Source organism: Paramacrobiotus metropolitanus, unplaced genomic scaffold (genome assembly GCF_019649055.1).
Source record: "Paramacrobiotus metropolitanus isolate TYO unplaced genomic scaffold, Prichtersi_v1.0 Parri_scaffold0000091, whole genome shotgun sequence".
Classification (NCBI taxonomy): Eukaryota; Metazoa; Tardigrada; class Eutardigrada; order Parachela; family Macrobiotidae; genus Paramacrobiotus; species Paramacrobiotus metropolitanus.
Genome location: NW_026570311.1, coordinates 314,438 through 338,646, shown reverse-complemented (window position 1 = coordinate 338,646; position 24,209 = coordinate 314,438). Strand labels below are relative to the sequence as shown.

At 43.2% G+C, this 24,209-nt stretch overlaps 7 protein-coding genes across 21 annotated transcripts; 5 read left to right on the top strand and 2 right to left on the bottom strand.

The window, feature by feature from the left end:
* Nucleotides 1-637: 637 nt before the first annotated feature.
* Nucleotides 638-2,494, top strand: LOC129596489 (uncharacterized). The gene is made up of 5 exons (XM_055493787.1): nucleotides 638-861; nucleotides 1,211-1,397; nucleotides 1,454-1,686; nucleotides 1,776-1,952; nucleotides 2,010-2,494. The coding sequence occupies exons 1-5, from the start codon at nucleotides 771-773 to the stop codon at nucleotides 2,294-2,296; spliced, it is 975 nt and encodes a 324-aa protein (XP_055349762.1). The 5' UTR covers nucleotides 638-770; the 3' UTR covers nucleotides 2,297-2,494.
* A 1,968-nt stretch (nucleotides 2,495-4,462) lies between these two features.
* Nucleotides 4,463-6,452, top strand: LOC129596466 (uncharacterized). Its single transcript, XM_055493750.1, has 5 exons — nucleotides 4,463-4,670; nucleotides 5,177-5,363; nucleotides 5,423-5,655; nucleotides 5,748-5,924; nucleotides 5,983-6,452. Exons 1-5 carry the CDS (start codon nucleotides 4,580-4,582, stop codon nucleotides 6,252-6,254), a joined length of 960 nt encoding a protein of 319 aa, XP_055349725.1. The 5' UTR covers nucleotides 4,463-4,579; the 3' UTR covers nucleotides 6,255-6,452.
* An 860-nt stretch (nucleotides 6,453-7,312) lies between these two features.
* LOC129596469 (uncharacterized) lies at nucleotides 7,313-8,994 on the bottom strand. 2 transcript variants are annotated; one of them, XM_055493762.1, is made up of 5 exons: nucleotides 8,756-8,994; nucleotides 8,451-8,693; nucleotides 8,139-8,368; nucleotides 7,670-7,840; nucleotides 7,313-7,595 (listed from the first exon to the last, which is right to left on the bottom strand). In XM_055493762.1, the coding sequence occupies exons 3-5, from the start codon at nucleotides 8,332-8,334 to the stop codon at nucleotides 7,432-7,434; spliced, it is 531 nt and encodes a 176-aa protein (XP_055349737.1). In that variant the 5' UTR covers nucleotides 8,335-8,368; nucleotides 8,451-8,693; nucleotides 8,756-8,994; the 3' UTR covers nucleotides 7,313-7,431. The 2 variants fall into 2 exon arrangements, with proteins under 2 accessions (XP_055349737.1, XP_055349736.1); XM_055493761.1 differs by having other exon boundaries at nucleotides 8,521-8,693.
* A 2,982-nt stretch (nucleotides 8,995-11,976) lies between these two features.
* On the top strand, nucleotides 11,977-13,443 carry LOC129596503 (uncharacterized). The gene is made up of 4 exons (XM_055493802.1): nucleotides 11,977-11,986; nucleotides 12,287-12,508; nucleotides 12,571-12,798; nucleotides 12,918-13,443. The coding sequence occupies exons 1-4, from the start codon at nucleotides 11,977-11,979 to the stop codon at nucleotides 13,229-13,231; spliced, it is 774 nt and encodes a 257-aa protein (XP_055349777.1). The 3' UTR covers nucleotides 13,232-13,443.
* A 159-nt stretch (nucleotides 13,444-13,602) lies between these two features.
* Nucleotides 13,603-17,080, bottom strand: LOC129596468 (uncharacterized). 8 transcript variants are annotated; one of them, XM_055493753.1, is made up of 8 exons: nucleotides 16,729-17,080; nucleotides 16,529-16,651; nucleotides 16,372-16,456; nucleotides 15,769-15,907; nucleotides 15,515-15,689; nucleotides 15,166-15,404; nucleotides 14,903-15,079; nucleotides 13,603-14,831 (listed from the first exon to the last, which is right to left on the bottom strand). In XM_055493753.1, the coding sequence occupies exons 4-8, from the start codon at nucleotides 15,845-15,847 to the stop codon at nucleotides 14,653-14,655; spliced, it is 849 nt and encodes a 282-aa protein (XP_055349728.1). In that variant the 5' UTR covers nucleotides 15,848-15,907; nucleotides 16,372-16,456; nucleotides 16,529-16,651; nucleotides 16,729-17,080; the 3' UTR covers nucleotides 13,603-14,652. The 8 variants fall into 8 exon arrangements, with proteins under 8 accessions (XP_055349728.1, XP_055349729.1, XP_055349727.1 ...); XM_055493754.1 differs by having other exon boundaries at nucleotides 16,529-16,635; XM_055493752.1 differs by having other exon boundaries at nucleotides 16,372-16,651.
* Nucleotides 17,081-17,388: 308 nt separating this feature from the next.
* Nucleotides 17,389-19,566, top strand: LOC129596465 (uncharacterized). The gene is made up of 5 exons (XM_055493749.1): nucleotides 17,389-17,599; nucleotides 17,844-18,033; nucleotides 18,095-18,327; nucleotides 18,420-18,647; nucleotides 18,918-19,566. Exons 1-5 carry the CDS (start codon nucleotides 17,500-17,502, stop codon nucleotides 19,253-19,255), a joined length of 1,089 nt encoding a protein of 362 aa, XP_055349724.1. The 5' UTR covers nucleotides 17,389-17,499; the 3' UTR covers nucleotides 19,256-19,566.
* Nucleotides 19,567-20,118: 552 nt separating this feature from the next.
* LOC129596463 (uncharacterized) lies at nucleotides 20,119-23,813 on the top strand. 7 transcript variants are annotated; one of them, XR_008691436.1, is made up of 5 exons: nucleotides 20,119-20,272; nucleotides 20,444-20,736; nucleotides 20,800-21,035; nucleotides 21,115-21,385; nucleotides 23,250-23,813. XR_008691436.1 is itself a non-coding variant. In XM_055493741.1 (5 exons), the coding sequence occupies exons 1-5, from the start codon at nucleotides 20,283-20,285 to the stop codon at nucleotides 23,555-23,557; spliced, it is 1,020 nt and encodes a 339-aa protein (XP_055349716.1). In that variant the 5' UTR covers nucleotides 20,119-20,282; the 3' UTR covers nucleotides 23,558-23,813. The 7 variants fall into 7 exon arrangements, 3 of the variants coding, with proteins under 3 accessions (XP_055349716.1, XP_055349718.1, XP_055349717.1); XR_008691435.1 differs by having other exon boundaries at nucleotides 20,119-20,343; nucleotides 20,490-20,736; XR_008691434.1 differs by having other exon boundaries at nucleotides 20,119-20,343; nucleotides 20,459-20,736.
* The last annotated feature ends 396 nt before the right edge of the window (nucleotides 23,814-24,209 follow it).

Below are 24,209 nucleotides of genomic sequence, written 5' to 3'. Positions count from 1 at the left end.
TAACATTAGTGTATTACGGCGGTAAATAACATGTTCTTTCTATACGAGGAGGTGCGTATTTTTTTCAGGAGAAGCCGTACATATAGCAAAGTGTGCACACGCATAACACACGCATACATAAAAAGGCCCCCGACGCAATGCAGTCAGAGCCTGTGTAAACATACTGGCAGTTGATTCCAAACACAACTTCGTCACCCACGGCTTCCATGATCTTTCGAGTGGAATGAAATGAGACACAAAAAATTAAACTTCGGAATTTTTTTTTATATCCTGTTAAACAACTTCTGTATAGTTTCTCTAGAACGATTTAGATCGCAACATATAAAACAATTTAATCAACTGTTTCGTCGATTAAAACGTGCAAGCTTAGAATAAGCTAAATTGCGCTTCTTATTACTCCTCCGCAGCCGCAAAAGGCACCATCAAAGGTATATTGCGCAACTTAACAACTATCTTTGGGTCTTTGGTTACAGCAGCACAGAATCAGCCTCGCAGCCCGGGGTAAAGGCTGCTTCAAGTTACTTACAGGTTTAGCAAACAAAGCATTCTATCTTATCGTCTCGGCACGGTGTTGTCACACTAAATTTGATAATAATAATGGCACAGTGTTTGCACAGATACTGTCCATACACTTATACCTTAAGTTTGTGACTAGTGAGGGTAGAAAAGTAGAAGGTCTCTGAGAGCATACTCACGATACTGTCGTAAAATAATTTACGCGACAGTTTTTCCACCAACATTTCAGTTTCGTCTGAAATACTACAATAAACATGAATGCGATGATGTGTGCTTTCGTCGGCGTCAGTTTGGTAATTTTCCTACTCATTCGGTCATCGTATGGATACGCCTCGTATCAGTCATGTGAGTAAGAGTAAAAAACAATGTCCTGTAATATTAACAAGATTTCAATATAGAGAAATATACAGATATGTATATATTATCGCGACATGGAAAGTTTTTATACTTTTGTAACTTGTATCTGCTAAAATAAACGGCGCACATAAATAATTATTTTGATACGTATATAATTTTCATATATAGATATATGCGTAAATTAGAATCAAAAGGTATATACGTAAATTTTTGTCTTGTATTCTGAATTAAAAGATTTCCTGAAGCACTGCCGAACGTTGTTACCTTATGGCTGCAATGCGTAGAGTTTTTCTTTGCGAAAAATTAACAACCGAAAGATTTTACCGCAAATATTTAGTCGACCTGGAGGATCGATGCAACCGGAGCCTGACGATAGATTGCCCCTACATGTACAGTGGCAGAGCGGGCACATTTCGGTATTACGTTGTGACGAAACTGCAGCCGGGAACGTGCTATCTCAATGTGACACTGGATTCAAACTGTGGGATGTCGTACAACTATTACAGCATCTATCTCAACATCCGGTACAGACAAATATTTTGAAATAAATTCAGTTTGTTGACAGCAACGCTATTTGCAGTAAATTCAATCTACCTACGAACGACCGAGTTAGAATCTACGAGAAGAACACATATTCACGCAACCTCCTAAAAGATTTAACCGGTTCCCAATCCGCATTTTCCAATCCTGCCTCCGTCGCGCAAACCCGAACATCGTACGTCAAACAACCATCAATTTCCTTTGAATACTTCCGTAGCGCTTCGTCCGCTACCGGCTCACATGAGGCTTTTATCGACTACGTTATCGTCGAAGGTAAACGGCCACAGAGAATTCTAAAGAAGCTAACACGCGCGAAGCGATACGTTATCGTTTAATGTGACATTGCGTTGTCTTTGCTGCAGACACATCTTCGTCGCACAATACTTATTGTAGCGCGTTATCTGGCTATGTGAACGATGACTACATATGTGATAGAGATTATTCAACGGATCGGGTAAATTGTCCGAGCTCTTTCACTTTCGACACTGGACGGAATCCAGCGTATTCCAGACAGTCTTGCAGCAGCTCCCATAACAACAGTACGATTTTTGCTTAATTTTCTGATATGACACTTTTTTATTTATGCTGTGTTACAGATTATTATTACGACGACGGGTTGAGCGCCGGCGCAATCAGCGGAATCATCACCGGCTGTGTGTTCTTTTTCGTCATCGTGTTCTACGCAATTGCTGCGGCGGTTGGCAGTCGCCGGCGCGCGGCAGTACGTCCAGTGGTCTTGGCTCGCGGAACGATAACGACGACGCGGCCGGTTGTTGTTGGGACGTACGAACCGATGCCATCTTATGCGGGAGCGCCTCCCTCCTACGCGGAAGTGACCGCGACTACTGTCACCACTTCGCAACAACCACCGGCCAGATATTAACTCAGCCTTCGGAACAATTTTTTAGCTGGTGTAAAGATATGCTTTAATACGCTTTATTAAATACGCTTTAATGCGAAGATGAAAGCTAATGAAAACTCACCGAAGCAGAAAATGAATTCTTAAAGTTACTAAGCGCATGTTCATGCACACGAGGCGCGCAGCTGCATGTACGTTGAATAAAAAAAATATCCCAGTGAAGAGAGGCGGGACAGTATCCAAGACAATGGTCACATTACTATGCATAATGTTTTTCACTGAACCTCTAAAAACAGAAAACAGTTTATCCTACCGGCTCTCACCAATTCTAACGGTCCTCTTCCGGTTGATCTTCTTTATCATCACCAATTAGTATAATACAAAGTTTTATTGAGACTCCTCGTAGGAAACGAATGAATCACTTAGCAGTTTCTCCGTCTCATTTTACAAGTCAACATTTTCTGTATAAAGCTGAAAGTAATCCTTTTGCAGTGTTCCTATTTCTGTTCGCGAAGTCGCGAATAGGTGTAGTATGTACGTTACTAACTGTTGCAAAGGTGCACGGGATACAGTACCGATATGGTACCGTGTTGGGGTATGGTAAGGCCGCACGAGCAAATATCTCAAGGAGTTTACCGTTTTGGCACAGCCTTACGGCATCGATATTTCGAACACAGTTTGCTATTTAACATAATGCCACCAAAACTCCAAACGTCAGCCTTCCGGTCAGGAGATGGTTTATAACTAGCAAACGGATCGTCAAGCAATTTCGGCAGCATTTCCGGTGACATATACCCCACAGTGCCTTGATAGTGCGCGATATCTCGAGAGCATGTTTTCCATTTTCACAGAATCATCGAGGTCACAAAGTGCCAAGCGTTCATGAAAACCGTCTGCTGTAATTAAGAATCATTTATCGGTTTAAGGTTATGTACGATATTTCCCTGACGCAGAAAAAGTCAAGACCATTTGCAGTGTCCGCTGCATACCGTATTGTTGTTGCGATATCCAGCATCTCTCTCTCCATTTTACGTTTTAGCTCTTTTAGTCGAGCATCCAAATCCCCACCTACGCAAACACAGTCTCAGAACAATTCTACGCACTCTTTAATCAAAGGCATACTTGGATAATATTCGTCTGCCGGGTTTAGGAGTGATCTTGCGATATGCCACTAGCGATTCGTGTTTCAAGTCCACCCACAGCTGAAATCGCTCTAGCATTTTCAGGTGCTTTCAAGTTCATCTTCAGGAAAATCCATCACTTTTTCGGCAACCTTGTACCCTGCGTTAGAGCTGGTAAGGCGCTGCTTCATACACTTTTCCGAAAGCCCCGCATAAAACGCAAGCAAATTCGGTACAGTCTTTTTACAAATATACAGCTGCACGCAGCAATAATCGTTGTGCCTTTGGTTACAGCAGCAAAGGAACAAGTCCTCGCACTGCGCGTAAACAATGTCTTAGGTTTTACAGTACTTGCCGGTGCAGCAAAGCCTTGTCTGTATTCATCTTTTTAGAAGCATTTTTAGCAATTCCAGAAGCATCTCACGAGTCTGCTCTTCACGTTCTTATTTAAGAAAATCCACCGCTTATAAGCAACCCTGCCAACTTCGTTAGGGCTGGTAACCTTTGCTTTATACACTTTTCCAAAAGCCGCCGACCCAATGCAGTCAAGGGAATACTGACATACCGACAGTTGATTCCAGATACAGATTCGTTACTAACGGCTTCCACGATCTTTGGAATGTAATAAAAATGGAACACAAAAAAATTAGTTTCGGAACTGTTTTTTGTATTCTGTTGATTAAAATTATCAGCATAAAATGCCATCACTTCTATAGCCTCGTTCGAACGAACTAGATCGCAACACAGGAAAATTTTGCTAACTGTTTCGCCGACCAAAAGTGCAAACTTAGAGTAAGCATATGCAGTTCTTATCACCCCTGCACCCCATGGGAGGGCTACATCGTAGATATATAGCGGAAAGTAACATTTATCTTTGAGTCTTCGGTTACAGTAGCAAATGAATCAGCCTCGCGCTGGGGTAAAGGCTGCTTCCTGCTATTTGCCGGTGTAGCAAAGCCTTGAATTGTCCTATCTTATCGTCTCGGCAAAGTTTTGCCACAATAAACTTGGTATTAGTGGTATTTGCCCAGAAACTACCGTATCCAAACTGTACTGTGAGTTACGAGGATGGAAAAGTAAGAGGTCTTCTACAGCACAGCCACGATACTGGCATAAGCTAATTTGCAGTACGTTTTTGCTACCAACACAGCGGTTTGGTCTGAAACTACCCCTCCGATCAGAAAACATGAATGCGAAGATGCGTGTTCTCATTGGCGTCAGCGTGATGATGTTCGTACTCATCAAATCGTCTTATGGATACGCCGCTTACACACCATGTTAGTAAGAATAAAAATTAAAATATTGTCGTATATATGTAAGAGCTTCCGCGCAATATTAAAATAAATAACTTGTGTCTGTTCAAGCAACGGCGCAGACAAATGACGATTTTGAGTGTGATCACGTAAATCTAAAAGACCTTTAATAAGTATCGTTGTACAAGTACAGACTTAGTACCAAAACAGAACGTCATTATAACAGAAAAACTTCCTCTATATAGAGGATAGAGGATGCTATCTGAGGATGCTCTATATAGAGGATGCTATCCTGATAGGGGAGCGTACCCATTACACAAATCGCGTTTCCCCGTTGTATTTGCATAGATATTCGCTGCTTAAAAAACTCTTTCGCTCGCTTCGTAAATTAATTTTCTGTTGCAGCCGTCTCACATTATGTTAACATGAAATACTGTAACTTTCAAAAAAGGACTATATTACATTTAAACGTTAGCAGGTTATGACTGTATGACTGTATTACGTGGAGTTAAGTACAGCGTACATTTTAGATGATCTGTGGGATCGATGCTCTCGAAGTCTGACGCTGGACTGCCCGTACAGATATAACGGCAGAGCGGGCACATTCCGGTGTCTGCTGGTTACGCTTTTGGATCCGGGGCTCTGCCAGCTCAACGTGACACTGCAGACAAACTGTGGGATCTCGTACAACAATTACAGCATTTATCTTAACATCCGGTACCAACGAATAATTTAAAATAAATCCAGTTGTTGATAGCATGCAACACTGTTTGTAGTAAATTCGATGTACCAACGAACGACCGCCTCAGAATCTACGAAAGTAATTCGAATTCGCGTACGCTCCTCAAAGATTTAACCGGTTACCAACCCGCTTTATCCAATCCGGCATCCGTCGCGCAGACGCGGACGTCGTACGTCAGACAACCGTCAATTTCCATCGAATACTTCCGGAGCACTTCGGACGCTACCAGCCCACATGAGTTCTTTATCGACTACGTTATCCTCGAAGGTAAACGGCCACAGAATTCCAAAGCAGAAGGTCCATGTGAAGTGATATTGTACGTTATCGCTCAACGTGACATTGCTTTGTCTTTGTTGTAGACACAGCTTCGGCGGATAATACCTACTGCAGCGCCTTATCCGGCTATGTGCACGATGACTACATCTGTGATAAAGACGATTCAACGGATCGGGTTAATTGTCCGAGCTCCTTCACTTTCGACACTGGACGGAATCCAGCGTATTCCCGGCAGCTTTGTAACAACACCGATAACGACGGTACAAACCCCGTTGTACTGCCTGAAGTGATGTTGTTTTAATTTCATGTTGATTACAGATCATCGTGTTTTCGACGATGGAATGAGCGCCGGCGTCATCGCCGGGATCAGCATCGGTTGTGCGTTTGCTTTTGCCATCGTACTCTATACGATTACTGTTGCGGTGAGAAAACTCGCGGCGGCTCGGCGCGCGGCTCCAGTGGTCTTGGCTCCCGAAACAATAACGTCGACCCGACCGGTTGTTGTTGGGACATACGAGCCGATGCCGTCTTACGCGGAAGCGGTCGCCACAACTACCACCAACCCGCCTCAGCCACCAGCTAGATATTAACTCAGCCTTTTTAGCAGTTTTTTTTTATTTGATGTAATGATGTCCGTTAAATACTCCGTTATTATCAGAAATCGGTTCTAACGAAAACCCACCAATGCTGCTTTACTTAGTAAACAGTAAGTAAACCGGCAGTAAACAGTAGCCTAATATTAAACAGTAAATAAACCCACCGAGCAGAAATGGATCTTAAGAAAGAATGATTATAAACTCATGTTCATGAACTCGACAAGCGCTCGCACGTGCGTCAAAGGGTATATAATATCTCAGTGGGTAAAAGACGGAACCGTATCCAAATCTCTATAATCAAAAGAAATCAGGTCAGCTTTCGACATTCACAAAAAACGTTCTGTTGTTCTCTTTCTGGGAGGTTGCTGCCGCATCACACCAAATTCTACAAGTTAGCGATATGTACAAAATAACTTACTGTGTTGTCGACTCAACTTGGCACCTTTTTTTACAGTGAGTCGTATCCGCTTAGCGTATAACTCACTGTAAAAAAAGGTGCCAAGTTGACTCGACAACACAGTAACTTTTCAGAGATGGAATTGTTGGCACGTCTTACGATCAACATAACCTTGATTTAGCAGCGCAAATTTGTAAATTGTAACCGACCAAGACGTCCGCTGGACGTTTTTGGCGTTAAACCGACCAAACCGTTCGGGGGCGAAAAAACTTCGGCCGTAAATATTGTCCACTCACTATTTTTCGTTTTCTTAATGTACCTAATGCTTTTAATAGTTTTTCGAGCCGGATAACTATGGTCGGAGCGCTGTTTAGGTCCGCCGGACGTCTTGGTCGTCCGGACGTTTTGGTCGGTTACACATGTTTCATCCCATTTGTCCACCAGCATATAACAGAAACTTTTGTAGAGTTTTCGCGTAATAAACGAATACACCACTCTGCAATTGGTCATGTTGCAGTGCTTCCATTGCTTTTCCCTTCGGGCCTTGGCGAAGTCACAAAAAAAAATAGTAAGTTACTATATAGCACGGACATGATACACCGGTTACCCGGTACCCAGCAACCATATTAAATTCTGAAATGGTATTGTACGACCGTATTAGTATCGTTCATCACAGCACAAACGCAGAGATACCATAGATCTAAAAGATTTAATCTTCCATAGCCATTAAAACAGTGGTAACCTAGGGTAGCATGGAGAGCCCCTCCCATCTCATCATATGGATTCGTAATTCCTGCTGTGGGGTCCGGCAAGCACTTTTGCATCCGCTCGTTTAGCAATCAGCGCCACGATTACAAAAATCACGATCAACGCGACAAATACGGAACCGATTATTATCATCGTCAGGGTGTGAGCATCTCGGACATCACTGTTGGAACCTGCAAGGAAGTGTCAGGATTAGGAATAATCAGATTGCTAAACAATATCTCGTATCTCGTGTGCAGAGTCTTACCTGCTGCTGGGCTGGGACATTGGCGGCCAGATGCCGGATTGCGTCCGATGTCGGGGATGTAGACGCTGGGACAATTAACACGATCCGTTTCTCCATCGCCATCACAAATGTACTCTTGATTTATGTAGCCCGATAAAGCATGGCAGTATGTATTGAAAGATGATGACGCCTCTGCAAAAATCACTTTACAATCAGCAAAAAAGGGTATTCATTTAAATTACCACAAGAAAGCTGCTATTTTGGAAAGATTTTTTTTCCTTCAAATCGTCGGGCCTAAAAATTAGCTGACCAAATCTTGAATAGTAAAAATCCAGTTTGGCTTCACTATAAAATCCAGCTTCCGTTGAAAAACCTTTCTATTTCTACACTTCCTATAAACGTAAGATGATGATAACTGCGTTTACAGCAATATTGTGTAGCGGAAATGAAATTCTGTCCGGCATTCTTACGAGGGATATTCGTGGCTTACTTGTTAGGACGACATAATCCATAAAAACATAACTGGACGAATCGTTAACTGTCAAATTCCATCGAGAATACTGGATGTTCGGGTTTGAAGAATATTTGGTTAACACATGAGAGATGGATGCCGGATTGCGGAGTGTTCGTTGGAAGTGCCGGAGATCTTTGACGCGCGTACGATTCCCCAGTGCGCCCTCATACATTGTTAACTGATACGTGGATGGTAGATTAATCCGTCTGCCGTAAACACAGAACATGAGAAGCCGAATCGTTCCAAAAAAATGAAAAAAGCTAAAACTTCAAGGTGACCAGTACATACTAGTTATGTACTGAACATCAGCACATAGCCAACTGTTTCGCCGAAACCGCCAAGTGAAAATTTTACAGACCGAACGTTGAGATACAATGCAAAGGTCTCGGGTGGTAGGGCGGAGATCCGTCTCTAGATTCAAGTTAATGGTCCAGTTATTGTGGGTAACGGGACGAAATTCTATTGTCCCGGCTGATCCGCTCTGTATGCTGCAGTTCAATGTGATGTCGCCTCCGCAGCACGGAACGGTATCTACGATTAACGAGAACGGAATGTAAGTTTTCGTAGTTTTGCAGGCTTCCAAATGTACCCACAGAGCGGATAATATGGCGTTCCATGAATGATATGGACAATCAGTAAAGATAACGTCGCAAAAACAATTTTAAAACCCATTATTCACACCGAAAAGACAATAACACTTGCGTAATTATTTATATGTGCATGCTTATTTTAGTATAAGACGAGTTTACTTTTCCACTTTTCACTCAGAGGCTGTTGTTAATGTTGGACTGTGTGGATGACCACATCATTCTCTAGAAAACGTTAAAAACATTAGTTGTTGCGCTAAAGCAAGTGATGTCGCAATTACCAGGATTTGTCATGTATGCTACATGAAATGATCATGCTGGAATCACGCAATTTTCGATGTCTATTTATGCTGCGACCGGCTTCTCTCAGGGCATCCACGAGTAGCTAAGCGTTTAGCGTACAAGACATCTGAAATCTAGCTGCGCTACTTTATGGGGTTGGTTCGCTGGTTCACAGTATTATGATAATTCTATTCACATAAAATGATGTAGGTCGAAGCAAAACTACGTGATACCATGTTATGGCTCAATCACTGCCTTCCCTTGAAACCCTACTGTCCGATGAGAGCTTCCTTGCTGCCGTTGGATTACTAAATGGCACACCAATCTGCAGCCCTTATCTCTGCGCTGACTGCCGGCAACCTTTCGACCTATATGGCCAACATGGACTTTCATGTAAAAAAAGCGCCGGATGTTTCCTCCGTCACTCATCATTCAACGAGTGATTCGGAGAAGCCTAGTTGCCGCTAATGTACCGGCTGTACTGGAGCCATGTGGACACAGTTGCCTTGTCTGTGTGGACACAGTTGCCTTGTCTGACGTCATAATCAGCAGTATCAAAGCCGGAGAAGCTGCCAGGAAAACATAAGAAGAAAAGTGCCGGAAATACGATTACCTAGCACCCGAGTATTGGTTTGTTGCCTTAGCTTTCGAAACTTTCGGTGTCGCCGGCCCAGCATGCAATACATTGTTACGTGGATTGGGCGCACGACTTAAGGATGCTACTGGAGAACGGCGATCTTACGAGATTTACTGCAACATCTTAGCATTGAAATTCAACGGGGAAATCCGCTGTCTGTGACGTCAACTGTACCTCGTTCTGGCGGTTTTAATGCTATTTACGTATCCGTTAGTATGTTAAAGTGGTGGCCCGCTTTTTGATCTGATCTGAAAATCGAAATCGCAGTACTGCGGTACATGTCAGGGATACATTGCGCGAAAAAAAGGTCCGAGCCGTTAACAAACATTTGCTGATTAATACGGATGTTTGCTATCATTATAAGAAGTTCCAAAGTAAAGTGCGTCATTTACTTTGTATACGCTGTGCTGTAAACATTTAAAACAAAATAACTTTTATTTCAGTGCAAAACTGGAGAATGCACATACTCAGTTTTCTTCACGTGTTAATATTACTACCGTTGACTGTTAAAATAAACGTGTTAATATTACTACCATTGAATGACATGGCAGAAATAATATCACTGGCTGCTTACTACTACATTGGACTAACGTCCCTGTTGTGTCTTCTCAGTTACGCCCACTGTCCGGCTGTGCATGTCTCTTTATATAAGATGTCGATCGCTGCGCACGCACGTGCAGGTCGAGCACGACACCTGCCGGGTGCCCCTTCAGCCTCTGCTCAGATAGCCCACACACTTCCGCACCTCGTTGCGTGCAGTTAGGAAGATTAACATTAATGCCTGTATGTGGCCGTACTTTATTCTGCAAACGAACGCCACTTCCGAAACGAGTTCAGCTATTGTCTTTCCTGAAAAATAATTTGTAGTATGCTTTTCAGCAATACTTGATAGAAACTACAATTTCGCACATTGTAACTAATAATCTTGAATATATACCATCGTACCTGATTGTCCGAAGTAAACATTAAATTAATTTGCAGATTGCAATCTGGAGGACATATGCAACCAAAGCCTGACAGTGGGTACCGGCCGAGCAGGTACATTCCGCTACTTTATAATCACAACCCTGAGACCGGGTCTGTGCTACACCAACATAACATTAGCCAGCAACTGCGCCGGCTACGCTGGGCGTGAAAAATATGCCTTCCATTTCAATTTCCGATATGTCAAGCAACCGCTCCGAAATGATATTGTACAAAGGGCATTCCAAAAGTTTCTTTCGCTATTTTATATCTTTTGAACCGCGCAACATTTCCTTGGTCTTACATTTTATTTATTCAAAGTAATCATCCTTATATTTAATGCACATTTTACACCGGTGCAACCTATCATCAAAAACAAGAGAAAATCCATCTACTGAAAGACTTCGCAGAACGCCTCTCACGGCAGCTTCCGCTTCCGTTGCATTTTTATAGCGCTTTCCTCTGAGCAGATCCTTCATCTTCCAAAACAGGAAAAAATCACACGGGCTTAGGTCCGGAGAATAGGGTGGGTGTGGGAGTAATCTAACTTTCCGTGACTTCAGAAAATTTTTTTGTCAGGGAGGCCGTGTGAGCACGCGCGTTGTCGTGGTCCAGGAGCTGGTGGCGCATTTGCTTCTTTCCAACATCTTTCCGCAGCTTAGCCAGGGTCTTGCGCAAACATTTACGAATGTAGAACTGAGCCGTCACTGTTCTTCCTTCGGGTACACGCGTCACACTTATTACGCCTCTGGCGTTGAAGAAAACGGAGAACATTGTCTTCTCAGTGTAGCGATCGCGGCGTACCTGCACTGGTCCCTTCATCCCTCTCTCCGTCCATTCCCTCGACTGTCGCTTCGTAAGCGGATCCCTATGGTAGACCCAAGTCTCGTCACCTGTGGCGATGTTTGATAAATAACGTTGAGGATGATTCCGACAGCGCTTCAGCAGATCCCGACAAAAATCAACACAAGCCCGTTTCTGACTATCCGTGAGCGTATGAGGAGCAAATTTCGACACAATTTTCCGCAAATTCAGATGATCGTGCAGGATGGTCGCCACGGCCTGTGCTCCAATCCCCAGATCGTACATTATCTGCGAAACTGTCACTCGTGGATTTTGGTGCACGATTTCGCGAACGCGAGCAATGTTTGCGCAGTTGACCGCTGTCCGTGGTCTTCCCAATCTTCGACCATCTTCTACAATTTGCTGTCCATTCCGGAATTTCCTGTACCAAGTCCTAACTGTCTGGATCGAAGGAGAATACTGTCCAAACCCCACTAATTTTTTCAAAACAAACTCTACAGTCGTTACCTAGACAAAATTCAGAAAAGATAACAGTGCGAATATGCTCCTTGGTAAACGGCATGTCGAAACACATGCGCGTGCGAGGCTTTGCCACACTGACTGGCGAAAATTAAATGCGATAAATAGCCAGTGGTTAACTGGCCTGCCGGATGTGTATGAGTCATTGCATCACTGACCATTCTCGACAGTGGTGTACCTAACTTACGTCCAGCTGCTGCTGTTCAAAAGAAACAAAATAGCGAAAGAAACTTTTGGAATGCCCTTTGTATGTGTTATTGTATCAAATTTGTATGTGCTGTTTCAAAAGTGCTTATTCGTTGTTGATAAATTGCAATAAATCCTGCCTGCAGAGGACTTTGTCAGACTGTATGAAAACAACCGATATGGAATTCAAAAGTACGTTCTTCTCAAAGAGTTGAAGGGTAATGTACCAGGATATCATGATCCAGCGTCGGTGTCACAAGCGCTGACATCGTACGTCACAAAGCCATCTTTTACCTTGGAGTACCACCGCAGTTCATCTTCCGCCGCTGGATACCATGAAGCGTTCATCGATTTCGTTATTACAGAAGGTGAGGAAAAAGAAACCATGCGTGCGCGAATTCGTTCAATAAACCTTATCGGTTACGACTAGATACTCCACATTCCATGAATAGCCGCTGCTCAGCTTTATCTGGTTATGTGAGCAATATTTTCATCTGTGATACGGATGGTGTAAATAATCGTGTCAACTGTCCAATCGAATTCTTGCCCACTGTGGCGGGATATAATCCGTCCTTCTCGCGGCAATGCACGAATCGGCCGGCTACTTCACCGCCTTATTATTATTATTCGTCCACGCCTAATTACTGGAATACGCAAAGTGAGTAGGCTCTGTCAATTATAATGTCCATACTTCTACAAACAAATTGATAATTGCAACGGGCTTACGAGCAATAAAAGTATACAATGCAGATCGATCATTAACGCATTGTTTTCTAGGCAGTCATGACAATGGTTTGGGCCCCGGCGCCATTACGGGAATCGTCATGGGCTGCGTGTGTTTTGTCGTCTTCCTCATTGTCGTTGTTGCCGAGGTTTGCGCCAGACGAAAGATATCGCGCAACCGACCCATCGTTCCGACATCGACAAGAGGCACCTTGCAAACCAGTCGGCCTATTGTAGCCGATGCGCCTGTTTTTGCTGTCGGACCCACTCCGCCATTTATGGGAGCTCCGCCTTCTTATGAAGAAGTTACTGCATCACCGGCACAAGGCAGCGTTCCTATGCCTCAGCCGCCAATACCAAAATTTTAATTGTATCCTATGCTCACCCAAAACTGCTTGCAAATTTACCATCTGTGATATTAGTAATTACAAAACCTAAAGATCTCTGTGATGTGCAAACTATGTGTATCATTTTGTATGCCACTGTATTAGCTGTACCTTCGTCTTCAACTGCGTAATTTAAGTCAGCTGATTTCTTAGCGCCTCGAAATTTCGTAGAGGTTAATCTATTTTCGTGGTAGCGAAGTCACCTTTCAAAATTTTTCCATAACTCTAGTAGTTCTCTGAATGCATGACGTAAGTTAGCAAAATGGGACGACAAAACTGACCATTTCAACGCTCCGGTTTAATCAGAACCAAGCACCACCCATAGAGTTTAATTTCAATGGTTGTAAGAGAAACTTCGGATGCTGTTTTGTGAACACTGAATGCGTGAGATACTGATTTAATTATAAAACAGTGCAGTGAGAATTACTAGGAGATTAACTGTGAATCAGGATCGTGATAAACAAACACGCCACGAATTACTTTCTCCTTTCTAATTCTCACTTTACAAGTCAATAGCTTTTGCACAAAGCTGTTTTTAGCGTTGTAAATGTTTTTTAGCACAGCAGCAGGCAGATCACATCAAGGCTACACCCACAGGGAAATCTTCGCCACGATGAAATCAGGAGACCTCCTTCAATATCCGAAGCCGGCATTTGGTTGACAACCTTGTCTTCAACGCGCACTGTCGGCGTTCTGGGAGGATGACATTGTGACGATATCCGTGGATCTTAGGCTGGGGGCAGTTATTTGAGAAGCCTGGTCCTGTGCTGAACCCAGTTGACGTGTACGACCACCACGGACTGTTCCTTGCTCATTCTGCACCGGGAGACATTGTCACCACGGCAAGATGTCAGGATCAACGGTTTCAGCGAGCATCCCAGCGAAGCTTGAGCCTCCCCAATGTATCCAGTACGTCCGATTGTCGCCCGAACGGACACACTCCTCATGCCTGGAAACGCGGCATGTGCTTAGCATAGGACGCGGTCTGAGTGGACACTGTCGCACCTTCTCACTGAAGTTCATTTTCGCTACCGCGGGATCCGCGGCTGCTCAGACTGAAGACAGGGAAACCCGAACGCACGCCAATCTTGGAGGCAGATACATTTTTAACTGATCGACTCAGGCCCGGGGGAAGTTCGGTATCCATTTTAGTAGTAGAAGAAATCGGCAGGCGGCGACAGCAGCACACTGGTAAATCCCGATCACCAGTTTCTATCGATTAAAATATAACTGAAGTGTCTCGGGGCAACGGGTTCTCCCTACTTCGTTCGGACCATGGATGAAGCGGTTAATTTTAAAAGAAACCTTGGAGTCCACATAGATCATGTATACATACGTCAACACAGAGAGCAAGAAAACACAAAATGAGATTAATGTTTAATTTACTCTTACACAAAACGCGATTAATGTGGCTGGCCTGTGCTAATAAGAAAAATGCCGTCTGCCGGTACAGGCAGCGCGTTTGAATCATTTCGTCTAGCTACCATGGACAGGATGCTAAAAATCACGACCAACGCGACAAAAACGGAACCAATGGCAATTATCGTGATGGTTTTAGCGTCCAGAACATTAGTACCGGAATCTGCAAGAGGTTGTCCAGAATAATAACATCTTCAAGTATATCTTTGTTCGATGCGTGGGTGAGTGTCTTACCATCATCTTCTGATGTGCTGGAACACTGGCGTCCGAATGCCGGATTGCGTCCCATGTCGGGAACGTACGCACTGGGACAATTAACCCGATCCCTTTCTCCATCTTTATCACAAATGTATTCTTGGTTCACGTAGCCGGACAAAGCATGGCAGTATGTATTGACCGATGAAGATGTGTCTGCAAAAGCACGCTAATTGAGAATTTGAGATGCTTGCATAAACTGTAAGTGTACGATTACCGTCTGACCGACAGTTGTAACTTACTTGATATGATAACATAATCGATGGAAACAAAGCTGGATGGATTGTTAGCCGCACTTCCTCGAGAATATTCGATAGCAATGCTTGGATGCGGAGAGTATTTAGTCAGAAGATGGGAGATGGATGCCGGATCGTGGAGTGTGCGCTGGAAGTACTGCAGATCTTTGACGAGTGTACGGCTTCCTGATTCGACTTCGTACTCGTACATTGCTAAGCGATAAGTGGACGGTAGGTTGATCCGTCTGCAATGACGCACAAAAGGATGGAACCAGATCGCTCGATGGAATATCAAGATGATCGAAAAAAGCTTCAAGAAGAGTTGCGCAAACAGGCAAGTGAAACCTTTACAGACCGAATATTAAGATAAAAGGCAAATGTATGGGGTGGCTCGGCACAGTCCTTTTCCAGATCCAAATTAATTTGCCAGTCATCCTCGCTAACAGGACGGAATTCTATTGTCCCGGCTTCTCCACTCAATATGGCTGCACAGTTAAATCTAATTTGGCTTCCGCAACACGGAATTTTGTCTAAAATAAAGGGGGCTTTCACGTCACGAAAAAAACCTGTTTCCGAGAATTTTATAAACTGTCACCAATATTTACCCACATAGCGCATAATATGGAGTTCCATAAGCAAAAGGCAAAACAAGTAGAATCAGCAGAGCAAGAATAACTCCGGAATCCATGATGCACCCCAGGCGGGATTAACGGAAGCCGGTATTTAGTTACGAATAACTCAACTTCGTCTACGAATACAAAGCCGCGTACAGCGACGCTTCGCTTCTGCTTAACCATATCAGTTTCTGCCCTGAATTAAGGCGGTACTGCGTACAGTGTGGCTGTATATTTGTACATAATCACCATTACTCTTATGCCCATCTAGAAAAGATAAAAACGTTAAAATAATAAAGCAGAAGGAATACGAGATGAATTACCGCATCTGTCATGCTTTTAACGTGATACGATCATGTTGTGATCATACACTTCTCGACACAGATTACTGGCCTACAACCGACTACACCGACTATTTATGTATGCTGCTCAGATAACCTCAGGGCATACATGACTACATACCGGTATCTGCATGACTGTAACGTAACCACGTAGTAGAAAGACGCGAAACTGTGAGATACGGGGGCATACTACAGTACATGCACTGATATTCGGTGTATATGACAATGAGTCAAAACAATTCGTACTAATACCGTACAATAACAAAAAAGCAAGCGCGTTTGAAGGGCAGAATTCTGTTTTCTCTTCCGTTTCTGGATTCTCTCGCGCTTTTTCCTGAATTCCTGTAGTAAAAACATCCTGTAGGTGCGAAACAAAAATAGAACAATCGGAGCCTGACAATAGTAAGTCCTTACACAGTTACACATATACTGGAAGTCTGGAATAGCCGGAAATTCCTCTATTTCTTCATCCCGAAATTGCCACCGGGTCTATGCTGCTTCAACGTGACATTACAAGCCAACTGCGGTAATATCGAACTAGAATATTACGCTTTTTAGGTCAATTTCCGCTAGGTCAAATAACCGCTGTGAACCCAGAGCGGACGATAACTTACGGTAACAGATACTCCGTTGACTCTGTCTGATGAGGCAGATGTTGAGGCAAAAATTTGCGCATTTTTTTGTACGTTTGTGCCAACTAACGTCTGTGCTGCTTTCGAGGATTTTAAAACTGTTCGCATATGTAATATTTTGCACCATTTAAAGTGGTATCGTGCAGCGCCGATATCCGGCATATAGCTTTTGCTGAACATAAATTTCGAAGAAGCATTTGATGAAAAGAGCACACAAGAGGAAAGGGCAGAAAGCCAGCTGTGCTCTGTTGGTACACCGTATTAATTTTACCATTTCTAAATAATCATCGTTGTATCCTCGCACAGTCTGTTCCGCAGAATATACGTTTCCACTTTCGACCATGAACAACAACTGTATTGACGATTTTGTTTATTTCTACGCACAGCTTCGACAACAATAAACGGGCGCAACTGTCGCGTTATGATTGATATGGATACAATTATAATATCGTTTCCACTGTTCAAGAGGGATAACAGCACAAAGTAGATATCTGTAACAAAACTATAGCGCGTAATACCATTTTTGATAGGGCTACTGCTGTCAGACTTAACTGCTACTTGTATAACAGCATTATATTATGTTATCTGTGCTGTTGTAATCGCTCTGACAGATAATCCTACCTTTCGGTATAGAAGTACAGATGTAAAAAGCAATGTAGCTTTACAGTAATTTTAGCCTGTTACTGCTGACTGGGTCTGTACCGTAATTCTTTTTTGCGATACTGACACAAATCTTGTGCCACTGCTCCACAAATGCTTACTGGAATGGATACCGAAAACGTGATCTTCATTATCCTTGGCCTCGGACTTCTTTACTGCGCAGGCGGTGCGGATGCTCAGTACTACAATTCGTGTGAGTGCTAGTGGCTTAAACTACATAACTTTTGTGATATCCACTGTTTTTCGTTACATTTTTTATAACAATAGCACTTATGCATCCACTTTCAAAGAAATGCAATTAGCAATAGTACTGCAAGGCGCTCTAACACTGTAGTCTGGGAAGCCTTTTTCGGAAATGCCCCACTTTGTAGAGGCTTGCTTGTAAACAGATCAAACCAGGTAGAGCAGCTACTGGATACGAAGCATCTTAATTGCAGATCCCGATTTGGAGAACACATGCAATCAAAGTCTCACGATTGAGTGTCCTTACCCATACACCGGTCGCGCCGGTACATTCCGCTACTACTTTATACCGAACATGCCCATGGGACTATGCACCTTCAACGTGACACTAGCAGCCGACTGCGGAGGGCCGTACGACCGTTTCGCGTTTTATTTCAATGTTCGGTAAGCAAACGTTATGGCAAACATAATAATGTTTTCGTAATGCGCCGTCTACAAACCGTAGGAAATTTATTCTGCCGACCGCCGATTATGTCCGAATCTACCAAACTGCTGGATCACTGCGTTTCCTTCTCAAAGAGTTAACCGGCAGATACACCGCTTGGTACTTTCCTTCTTCCGTCGCGCAAGCTCTGACGTCGTACGCCAAACAGCCTTCAATTACCTTCGAATATTTCCGCGGCAGTGCCCTATCTACCGGATCGCATGAGGCTTACATCGACTTTGTTGTCGTTGAAAGTTAGTAACTTTGTCAGGACTAAGCAGATTTCGTATACTGTAAAAACAATGTAGCAGTCACGGAGTAACAGCTATATTATGGGTTGTTTTAGATGACTCACATTCAATGAATACGCGGTGCACAGCTTTGTCGGGATACGTGAACAACAATTTCATCTGTCATACGGACGGAACAAATGAGCGAGTCAACTGTCCAGCCAGCTTCACTCCCATCGTGAATGGAATGAATCCGGCCTACTCGCGGCAATGCGCGCCCCAAACAACAACCACGTATCCATACTACTGGTACTCGTCGACGCCGAGTTACTGGAATTCGCATAGTACGTAAATTCGCAAATTTCGCATTTAGACTTGCTACTCGTATTTAATAAAACGTTTCTGAAAACTGATGCTGGTTGCCACGCAACTTGCTGCTTTTCTGTGGAATGACAGGCTGCTTAAAAACAGCTCCTGGAAAAAAACACATTTTGTTGTTAGTTGATTCCTTTCAGCTGCATGCAGCAAAAAAAATAAAGGATTAAGTAATCCCAAAAGTAATTATAAAATTGATTGCCGATACCGTGGAAACTTACCCGAGTTTTACATTCCAGGCAATTATGACTACGGCTTGAGTTCCGGCGCCATTACGGGAATTGTCATGGGCAGTGTGTTCTTTGTCGTCTTTCTCATAGCGGTTGCTTCCGCCGCTTGCTCAGCCAGTCGTAAAACATCTCCCAGCCGACCCATTCTGGCATTGACTAGCGGTAACATCAACACTAGTCGGCCCGTTGTTGTCGGACAGCCTGCTTTTGCTGTCGAACCCACTCCGCCGTTTATGGGAGCACCCCCGTCTTATGGAGAAGTTACTGCATTGCCGGCACAAAAAGCTACTGCATCACCGGCACAAGTCAGCGTTCCTATGCCTCAACCACCAATACCAAAATTTTAAGTGAATCGACTGCTCACCAAGCTAGTGTGCAGGATATGTTTCTGTGATACAGAGTGCTCTATACAGCTTTCCTGATATTATGAAGCGCAAGGTTGAATTTTATACAATCTGTGTAATCTTTTGTGTGCCTGCGCCTTTATAAATGAATTTTATACAATCTGTGTAATCTTTTGTGTGCCTGCGCCTTTATAAATTACAACCATCCGATAACACTTTCGATTATGGCTTTGTTGCTCAGATTTTTAAGATTTTTTGAAATTGTTAATCAAGTCAATGTAGTGCAGCAGTGACAGACTGTATGGCACTTTGTTTTTTACGAACAAAATGTTTTTTTGTATTCACTGGATGCAGTCAGAGGCAGAACACAAAAAAGGGAGGTTGGAAAAGGGAAGATCTACGTAGCTTCTTGGTAAATACTGTATTACTTTTACTGACTGCACATCCACTTTCGAATAGATCCTGTGAGCTCGTACCACCAGTACCACAGAATATGCGGTTGTAGGAAGAACTACATCAGCCGTTCGGCTTTCTCTAACGCACAGCTACGGCTAAGCCTGCGTAACTATCACGTTTTAATTGATATCATAACTGATATGGTCACAATTGTAAGATCGTTTGTCGACTGTCCGATAAGCACAATAGCCCGTAGGTGATATCCATAAGACCATAACAAAACTACTCCGCGTATTACCCATATTACGATAGACCTACTGCTGTCAGACTTTAGTGATACTAGTGCAACAACAGAAAACAATGTAATAAGTAATCTGCGTTGTTGTAATCGCTCTAAGAGATAATCCCACTTTCCCGTATAATTATATAAATAATGTTGCTTGACAGTTACTGCAACCTGTTACAGCTGACTGTGTCTGTAGCAGCGATTTGTAACAAAAGGTTCTACTGTGTCACTGCTACGCAGATGCAAACTAGAATGGGTACCGGAACCGTGGTGTTCATCATCCTTGGTCTGGGACCTTTACTGCCTCCGTAGTGCGGACGCTCAGTATTACAATTCGTGTGAGTGATTATGGTTTTACTACAGTGTACTTGTGATATTCAGTGTTTTTTGCTACAGTTCGATGAAACAGGTACGTATGTGTTACGTGTGCACGTACATATGTGTTTTGCGTTAAGCAAAATAGTTACGAGTACAAAGCCGATAGCATAATATTATTGAAACCTTTGTAGTGCGCCGCTTTGTAGAGACTAGCTTCTAAACATCAAGAGCTTCTAGAACAACAAAATAGCCTAACAGGAGAGGCCGGATATTTTAAGATCATCTGAACCGTAGATCCCAATTTGGAGAACACATGCAACCAAAGCCTAACGATTGAGTGTCCCTACACGTACACCGGTCGAGCCGGTACATTCCGCTATTATTTCATACCGGATTTGCCCACGGGATTATGCTATTTCAACGTAACACTGGCATCCAACTGCGGGAGGTCGTGGGACTTTTTCGCTTTTTATTTCAACATTCGGTAAGTAAAAACGTTAACGTTACCATAATAATTTTTTCGTAATGCGCCATTTACAAATTACAGGAAATTTGTTTTGCCGACTGCCGACTATGTCCGAATCTATGGAACTGACCGACTGGCAGCGCGTATCCTTCTCAAAGAGTTAACCGGCTCCTATACTGCTTGGTCCAATCCCTCCTCCGTCTCGCAAGCTCTGACGTCGTACGCCAAACAGCCATCCTTCACTTTCGAATATTTCCGCAGCACATTCGCATCGACAGGAGTGCATGAGGCGTACATCGATTTTGTGGTTGTTGAAGGTCGGCAAAAGCTAAACAGAATTCAAACATTTTTAGGAACAGTCACAGAGTGGAATGCCATATTGTTATGTTTTCGTAGATAGTTCACATTCAATGAACACGCGGTGCACAGCATTGTCGGGATATGTGAACAACAACTTCATCTGTCATACGGACGGAGCGAATGACCGCGTCAACTGTCCAGCCAGCTTCAATCCCGTTGTGTATGGAATGAATCCGGTCTACACAAGGCAATCATGCATTGCGCAGCCGACTAGCCCGTATTATTCTTACACGTCCACACCGAGTTACTGGAATTCCCACGGTCTCATAGGAAAAAACGAATGCGGCATACTTTGCGCTGAGTACCGGTAAGTGGTATGCCGCAGCCACTTTTTAGGGCCATTAACTCTGAATAGGCTACCAAGAGTTGGTATGCCGTGTGAGTCGCTTTAAAACGATTTCTATTGGCTAATGCTTACGAGCCAACCTCTTACTGCTTTTCCCGTTCCTATTGGACGAGCTCTTGCTATTGCTATTGGGCAGCACAGCTGCTCCCATTGGCGGAATGTATGAAGGTGCCGTTTATATGCTCTTTGCGATTTGCTGGTTTCATAACGAATAATTTTCCTCCCACCCGCTTAAAATTATGATGTTGCATAAAGGCATTGATTTATTAAGAACAGTTTGATTATATTATTGCATTATAGTTTTATAATTTTATTCACGTTTCCAGTACGGAGGTACGAGGGTCGGTATTGCAAACAGGAATTCCCGAGAAACATCAATTCAAGCGAGATTGTAGACTGAACCAATTCGGAGGACAAAATTAAGCACAACAAACAACAGTCATAAACTGAACGAAATATTCAGAGAGATATCTGGAAGCCAGTATCCTAATTAAAACATCAAATTGGAATTGGTCTTCGATGCCTCGATTAAAATCCAAACTGGTCTCAAACGGGAATTCCAGACGCCAGGTTACCTACAAGGCACAAACAGGGCACATTCACTACACTGGAAACCTTATTCCATTTTCAAACAAAATCATTTTCACACCAACGCCAGTCAGTTTTACATTTTTTTATTTTGCATGCAGATGTAACTTACCGTTTTTGATTTCATTCAGTAGAAGCGGCTTTCCCAGATTTAACTGCAAATGTAACGATGGAAATTCCCGGAATTCCTGTGGAGACAATAAAACACAACTGCTGGATGCCAAGATTCATAGATGCACATAGATTTTCACCCAAATAAAATTTTATTAAAATTGCATTTGCAGGGCTTTACTTTTGTGATGTTAAGCCATTATTTTGACAATAAGCAAAGTAGCACAAGCATATGTCAGGAATTCCCGCGGGATAAAAGAATTCTTACCAGAAAAATTTACCTTAAAGAGGACTGGCGCATCTTTTCGAAAAACGTGCTTTCTTGGTCGTGGAATTTGCCAGATAATTATTATCGTACGAGTTGCTGCCAAACAGCGAACCTCCAAATGAACGCGATTCCATATTTTTATTGGCGTTTGTCGGTTGAAACTCCAAGTTCCTCAACATTATCGTTGACGAAAATCATCACAGGAATTCCCGAACAACAGCAAACCACAAACAATCATATTCCAAAACACGACGGAAGCAAAAGAACGTCAGGAACTAGATTCTATGGGTTTTGAATTTGAAAGTTTAAAGTTTGACGTCCTAAAGCAGACTGCAACTACACAGTGCAGACGTTGGGTTTACAGTACTGGTTGCTACGGGACTGAATGTGAGTGTGCAAGACTGTACGTACAGACGTTCAAGTGGGCTGTACACGGCAGGCCGCTTGTTTGCAAGCCAATGGGAATTACAAAAACAACTAGGCTGCGGCATAGTCAGCCGCATAGTAACCGGCAAGTTATGCCGCTTACCACCTATCTATTATGCGCCCAGTCAAAATTTTGGCGTAAGCTCGATTTTCGTGTGAGGGTACAGAACTTATCTGCCGCCTGCTGGCTAGCTATTGGATACAAACAACACTGTTTTCGAAAACTAGGGCTTTTAAGCAGGTTGATTTTCTATGTGATGCCAGCTTGTCAAAAATAACCTCTGTAAAAAAAAAACAAAAATTAGGGTGTTAGTCCTGTACTGCACTACAAGCTGCCTGCAACAAATAAAAAATTACTGTAAGTAGTGCCGAAAGCGATTATAAAGTTAACTGCAAATATCAGTTGAAAGTTAACCGAGTCTTACTTTCCAGGCAGTTATGACTACGGCTTAAGCTCCGGTGCCATTACGGGAATTGTCATGGGCAGTGTATTCTTCGTCGTGTTCCTCATTGCCGTTGTTTCCGCCGCTTGCTCGGCCAGTCATAAAACGTCTCCCAGCCGACCCATCGTTCTGACATCCACAAGCGGAACCATGCAAACCAGTCGACCTATAGTTGTCGGAGCGCCTGTTGGTCCCGATCCGCCCTTCATGGGAGCGCCGCCTTCTTACGCGGAAGTCACGGCAACACCGATGGCAGTCAGTATTCCTATGCCGCAACCGCCAGCCCCGAAATATTGAGTACACGCAAGTGACGCAACTACAATGAACTGCTGTGCATCGGAAAACCTATTTCACTGTTGACCTTTACAGATGTCATTTTTATTGCTTGTATCAGATTTCTACGAAATATTGCGCTCTGTTTTGTCGACTCCTGTTTAGCAATGCCAAGATAAGCGGTCTTTTGTTTTGGTTTCGCCCTGTAGCCAACCTGTCCGGCCAAGCGGTTTCATGGGCTGTTGCGATTCGGAAAAGAAAGCAACTAACAGCAATTAAAATCGGAATGATTTATTGCATTATCCATCAGCAAAAGTGTGAGACCGGGAGTAGCTGGAACCCGTCTCGTGTGGCAAAATAAGCAAATAACTCAACACGACTCGCGCAAATATAGTAATGATAGTAATTAGTAACTTCTTGTTGCCATCTGTTCCTGTATTTGATTCATTCGCTGAACAGTTCCGGCCAAAAACTTAAAAAATAGCATTATCACTGCTGAATTTTATTTCAACAAGTGCACAAATTACGTGTAGCATGAGCCACATCAATTAACCAATCACCTTATTTTTTCTTGTTATTCGGCATCATCCAGTACACAATATTATTATTATTATTATTCATCGTGGAGCAGGTAGCCCATTTCCGGCTAGGGTGACATACTAGCTGGGATTTTAAA